General features: G+C 49.0%; 1 protein-coding gene across 1 annotated transcript in view; it reads left to right on the top strand.

Annotated features, from left to right (window-relative positions):
* Ehd4 (EH domain containing 4) overlaps nucleotides 1-5,337 on the top strand; it is a 65,851-nt gene extending 60,514 nt beyond the window's left edge. The window contains exon 6 of the mRNA XM_021193074.2: nucleotides 3,000-5,337. Within this exon, the coding sequence (XP_021048733.1) occupies nucleotides 3,000-3,536 (537 nt within the window). The 3' untranslated portion in view covers nucleotides 3,537-5,337. The remainder of the gene's footprint in view (nucleotides 1-2,999) is intronic.
* Nucleotides 5,338-6,622: the final 1,285 nt, after the last annotated feature.

Raw genomic sequence — 6,622 nt, 5'->3', positions numbered from 1 at the left:
ACTGATATTAACTGAAAATATATAGAAAGCCTAAAACGGCTTCCAGAACTTAGCCAATCCATAGAGACGGCTGATCACCTGGACAGTCCCTTACTTCAACACGCATTACTCTGTGTCTGTCTTAAGGGACGCTGGCCTTTTACACAATGACTGTCCTGCCAGTTGAGAACACTAGAAACACTGTGCTGTTACTGCACACTCAGTTGGATGCGTTGCACTACCTGAACAGCAGAGGGCAGCAGAGCCATCGCTCCCTTGCTCTGCCCTATCACACACTTGAAAACTGCTGAGGGGCAACGGCTTGTCCTCCACACCTCTGCTCGGTCTGTGAGGACCTCAGGGACCAGGGCGTACAGTTTATTCTCTGTGTACTTTCTGGGAAGATACAGCTGCTGCTTTCTAGTCATTCCTGCAGAATTGTGGCCGTTTTGTCTTTGTTTCTTCATACAGCTCCCATCAGAATTCCTGTCCTCTGCGGGCTGGCAGTTTGGGTAGATATAATCCCCACATGTCTGTTTGCCAGACACAGGTACCCTGTGTGCTCAGGACTGAGAGTCAGTCCCCAAGGATGGGGTAGGTGTCCCTGCACCCAGGAGAATTCAGACTGCTTACCCAGGCACTTTGGAATGTTTATGTAGGAAGGCCCTATATCCCTCCTCTGCAGCTGACCCATGTGCCCTCGCTGTGATACTGTCAGCAGAAGGCCTGAGTACTGGAGCACTGTTTGGTGCTGAGGGTGGAGGTGATTAGAATCCTGTGGCTCCAATCAACCAGCGAGCATGCAGGACCTAGAAACCAGAACTCACTCACTGTACATAGCAGGCCTGCCTGCTCCGGGGCTCGGCCAGGTGCAGACAGCTGGGTTTCATCACAGCAGGTTAAGTGGCACAATGCTGACTGCTTGCAGGTGTTGGGAGGCCCATTCTGAAGACACAATAGACTGTCAGGTTTCAACTCTGTCCCCTCTACAGTCTAAGTGCTGGGGCTCTCCTTCCAAATGTGAGCCCAGAACTCCTGCCCTATCACACACCCTGGAGATCACAATTTGTGTTTTTCTACCAGAGAAATATAAGTCAAGGTTCAGGGAAAGATCCTGCCTCAAACAAATCAGCTGAGCGTTATAGAGGAACATAACGTGCCTGACAGCTGCCTCTAGCCTCTTTGCACAGGCCTGCACCTACATGCACACGTACGTAACACATTCACACACTCTCTCTCTCTTTTTTTTTTTTTTTTTTTTTTTTTTTTTTTTTTTGAGACAGGGTTTCTCTGTGTAGCCCTGGCTGTCCTGGAACTCACTCTGTAGACCAGGCTGGCCTCGAACTCAGAGATCCGCCTGCCTCTGCCTCCCGAGTGCTGGGATTAAAGGCGTGCGCCACCACGCCCAGGTTCACGCACTCACTCTCAATGTTTCTGCATGTACTTGGAAGACCGTGTTTCATTAGATCTTTAAGTCTGCTGATGTTAAGCCCTAGGTAGTTCTCCCTGTTCAAGGCCAGAGAAAGCTCAACTATAGTCCCATGTCACAGTAATGAATAAACGAGGTCCTAGATACCTCCTGGGGTATCCAAAGAATCATACATGTTTGAAGGAAACAGCTTTCCATAACTTCAGACACCTGTGTAATATCCCTTCTCCCTTCTGATTACTTGGTTTCCCATTTCTATTTCATGTTATCCTTTTTGCACGTCTCTTTTGAAAGTTGACACTGAACAGCTGGTGTCTTCCTCCTGTGTGACTAAGGATCCTTTAAAGCAGAGCCCATCCCTGGGCCTGGGAGAGCCTGATGTTTATCAGTCGATAACGGCAGTGATAAGGGGTGGATGGATACCTGATGGCTGCGTGAAGGATGGATAGCAGTGGGTGGGTGGGTGGATGCAAGTATGGATGTATGAGTAAACAAAGAGAAACTACGTAGAACAGGCTCTCTATCACTACCCAGAGAGCCTCTGTGACCCTCCTGCCTGGAAGCTGGCTTCACCCTGGAAGGACAGTGGCTGAGTTTCCCAGCCCTCTCTAGAGCCTGTGTTCTGCTGACAGGCCACTTCTTCCAAGAGATGGGGTGGAGACCTGTTGTGACCTGGCTTGTGATATTCACCCTGCTGCCTAGGTTTCAACTTGTGCTCATTTGTCCATACTTTTGAAATAACTTATTAGTCTATGGGCATAAGATGCCCACAGCCCCGACAGGTAGGGTACCTCTTGGAGAAACTTCGGTGTAGTAGACCGTGCTGCCTCTGTGAGGTTTCCCCTACAGTTTCCAGTGCCGGAGCCTTCTAGGTTTGTTCCTAAGAGGCTAAAGCCAAGAAGCATGTGCCCCAAGCAGTAGCATTGTTATCTTCAAATAATCCAAAACCAAAGTTCTTTGTTTTAGAAACCAGGGCAATTGAGACAGGGTGTTGCTCTATAGACCAGGAAAGTCTCAAGCTTGCAGCAACTCTGCAGTCTTTACCTTCTGAGTGCTGGGATTGTAAGATATGGTACCACTCACAGCTAGCTACACATTCTCAAATAATAGTTTCTGGGGGTTTGTTTTTAACTTTTTTTCTAAATATAGCCCCCGAGTTTTTACCAAAGAACAGATAAAGAGCGGACATGGCCTCTTTTCTTTACTCACCGGGGTTGCCCGTGATTGTAAAACAAGGTTGTGACACTGCCTCTTTCCACGACTCTCTGATCGTGTGGAAGTAACTAACATTTTCTGAGAGCAAACTCATTCTCCGGGCATTAAGGGCAGGTGAAAGGGTTTTCCCAGCCATAGGAGGCTGCTGTAACTCCTGCAGCCACAGAGATACCAGCTACTCTACGAAAAGCCACATCTCAACCCTGAAGCTTGTTTTTGTTTTAAGCCCCTCTTGCATCTGGGGAGATTGGTCATGGGTACCCCAGCAAGGAGGTCTTCTGAATGGCTCAGGGTGTGGTGGGGTGTCTGCTTTAAGGGAGACCCTCCAGTGCCTCCTGCAGAGAACATAATACCAGATCTGGTTTCCCTCCTGTAGGAGCAGCTTGAGAACTATGACTTCACCAAGTTCCACTCACTGAAGCCCAAGCTGATCGAGGCTGTGGACAACATGCTGACCAACAAGATCTCATCCCTGATGAGCCTCATCAGCCAGGAGGAGATGAACATGCCCACACAAATGGTGCAGGGCGGTGCCTTTGATGGCACCACAGAGGGGCCCTTCAACCAGGGCTATGGGGAGGGGGCCAAGGAGGGTGCCGATGAGGAAGAGTGGGTCGTGGCTAAAGACAAGCCAGTGTATGACGAACTCTTTTACACGCTGTCACCCATCAATGGCAAGATATCAGGTGTCAATGCCAAGAAGGAGATGGTGACCTCCAAGCTGCCCAACAGTGTCCTGGGCAAGATCTGGAAGCTGGCCGACTGCGACTGCGACGGCATGCTGGACGAGGAGGAGTTCGCGCTGGCCAAGCATCTCATCAAGATCAAGCTGGATGGCTATGAGCTGCCCAACAGCCTGCCCCCACACCTGGTGCCCCCCTCTCACAGGAAGTCCCTGCCGAAGGCTGACTGAGGGTACACAGCTGGGGTGGGAGGGGTGGTACCTGGGCCTGAAGTCTGCTCTGCCACTGACTTGCTGAATGTCCTTGGCCAAGGTCCCATCCTCTCAGTGACTCGGTTTTCTCATATGTAGGGCAGGAAGGGCAGATCCTGGACACTAGATGAGGTCTTTATGCCTCTAAAATCCCTGTTTCTATCAAAATATTGAGAAGAGCAGTATATAAATATGGAGATAAAAGAATAAGAAGAAAAAAAATTATCCAAAGAAGAATGTAGGTGTGACACAGGCTGTCAAAGTCTGGGCTCTCAGGGAGTGAGCCAGGGACTCACTGGAGTCTTCAGGGCTATGCTGGACAGTAAGTTACCATGAACCTCTCTGTCCTTCAGAGGGCACTGAGAGGCAGCAAATGACCTAAGTTATTTTCTTACCGTGTTTCCTGCTCTATCTGGAGAGGAAAGGGAACAGAACAGAGTTTCTGCCCTCCGTAGATTAAAACCAAAGAGAAGACTAATGCCCGGGTTTGAAAGAGGATGTGCCATGTCTGTGTGGGCCACCCGCAGTCCCCATCAGAGTAGGCAGCCGAGCTAGGAGAGCCTGCCTTGTCCCAGCACCTGCTGCCTGACCCTGCCAAGCCTCCCTCAGTTAGGAATTCAGAGTTCACAAACCGTCAGCCCCTGGCAAGACCTGTAGACCTTCAAATCGTGCTGAAGTCTGAGGGTGGTCTTTTCTTTCCATTTCACAAATAGTTTTCAGAAGAGTCAGTTTATCAGACTTAAGAAAAGAATCAGTCCCCATCTGTCACTAAGCGTGCCCTTCGACCACTGAATGTCCCCAAGGCTTTTTTGGTAGGTGACAGGATTTAAATTCAGTAAAGCTATGTCCTGATTTGTGTGGAGTCCCAGAGCCTTCGGGCCCAGGTAAAGCGAGAGCAGCCCCACCCTGAGCTGTGAGTGGAAGAGATCAGCGTCCTGGTGGTTGGTGTTGATTGACTTTTAGAGAAAGAAATGCATTTTATTGTGTGCAGTTACGTTTTTTCTCACAAGACGTAGCCTCTCTGCAGAAATCTTCTCTGTAATACCTTCTCTTTCAAGCTAGAACACCTCACATCAAGAGTGCTAGAACACCTCACATCAAGAGTGCTAGAACACCTCACATCAAGAGTGCCTATCTGGGGCCAGGGTTGGGCTGCTTCTGCCTCTTCAGTGTTCTTTCCCAAGCCCACTTATTCAGGTGCCGCAGGGGCTGCCTCCCACTGTACCCTGCTCTGTGGCCCGGCAGAGGGACACTGTCACCATCACAGTGCAGCAGTGACCACATGACCCAGCCCCAATAGCAGCAGAAATGAGTGAATCTGAACAGTGCCCCTGAATCTTCACACAGACATATCCAACCCCTAATTGCCTGCGTCTGACAACCTCAGGGTCTGACTGGTGATGTAAGAGAAAAGCTCACACCCATTTCCCAGAACTTGGGAGGCAGATGTAGGAGGATTACCATGAGTTCGAAGCCAGTCTGAGCTACATTGTTAGTTTTATGGTAGTCTGTGTAAAACAGAGAATACTTATGCCACCATTCATACTTCCTATCTTTCTAAATAATGGTTTTAAGAGAAATACTGTGTTCGCTTTACTCTGAAAGCATGTTTTTATTAATCGGACACACACAGGTGAATGTTTGATCCTGGGGCTGTAACTGCATTTCTGTCAGTGTCCACAGAGAGGTGATGCCCGGGAGGGCTTGACTTTCCTCCCAATTGTCTTCTGCTTTCTCTGCACAGTTGGCATATATCTTCCTAAATATAATCACAAATGTATGTCTCATGAGTCTGTCTCTAAAATGCGTCCGTATGTTCAATGTAGATATGGCCAAGTCGCTTCTGTACAGAACCTCAGAGGAGGCCTTTCTAGGGACAGCAGGCTAAGATTTCTGGACTCTGCCTCCCCACTCCTCTCCACCTTCTGCTGGGAGAAGCCTAGCAGCTAAGCCTGCTCTGACCTGGTGATGTTCTTGAACAAAAAGAAACCATGGGTCTACTTTTGTTACATTCTCTTGTTCTTCGTAATAACTTTACCAGAAGGGAAAACACCAGAAATGGTGATAAATGAAAGATTGTGTCTTCTCAGGACCAATGCACAGTTCCTAGACTGTTAAACACTCCTCCTGCCTCACGCATATGTTCACTCTGTATTGCCCCATCCCCATGTCGGTTTTCTGTGTCAGAGAAATGCTGTCTAGACAGAATTCAGTTTCAAAGAGGGAAGGTTTAAATTGGCCAACAGTCTGAGGGTGTTCAGTGCAGAGATAACTGTGAGCTGAAGGTGAGGCAGAACACCATAGCAGCTGGCGCACACGGCAGAGGGAGTGGTGCAGAACAGGACAGGGTCTTTAAAGGTGCACCTCAGTGACCTGCTTTCCTGTCCCTTCGCATTCATCTGTGGATAAATTCAGAACCCTTATGATCCCATCACCTCTCTACTGACCACGTCTTCAGTACGTTTCATATCTAGCCCACCATAATGTATCATCTCAGTTTTCAAAGAAGCCACCTCAGAGTGTTCACACAATAGGGGAAAACACACACCTACTGTGCTCTCACTGGTTCTAAAGAGCCTGTTTGTAACTACCACACACATTGGATCACAAGACCTTCCGCGGGTGAGGGGAGGTAAGGGTGAGGGGAGGTAAGCGCTTCAGCTGGGTCCTGCCATCGTCACCTCCCAGTGAAGCCCTGCTGAGCCCACAGAGAAAGAACCTGCACTTGGGCTTATTGCCATACCCCTGCTCTTGGAGTAGGCAGATGGCCAGGTAGCGTCATTTCAACCTATTGGCAGGACCCCAGACCAAGTAGCCTGAGTCTATTCAAGTCATCCCTGGTTCAATTCAAGAGGCACATAGGCTGGGCATGGTGGCACACGCCTTTAACCCCAGCACTAGGGAGGCAGAGGCAGGCGGATTTCTGAGTTCAACGCCAGCCTGGTCTACAAAGTGAGTTCCAGGACAGCCAAGGCTACACAGAGAAACCCTGTCTTGAAAAACCAAAAAAAAAAAAGGCACATATTTAGTATTTAGCAACAGTAAATCCCACAATGCCTCTATCC

The sequence above is a fragment of the Mus pahari genome, chromosome 3 (assembly GCF_900095145.1).
Source record: "Mus pahari chromosome 3, PAHARI_EIJ_v1.1, whole genome shotgun sequence".
Lineage (NCBI taxonomy): Eukaryota > Metazoa > Chordata > Mammalia > Rodentia > Muridae > Mus > Mus pahari.
This window is presented reverse-complemented; position numbering and strand designations above follow the sequence as displayed.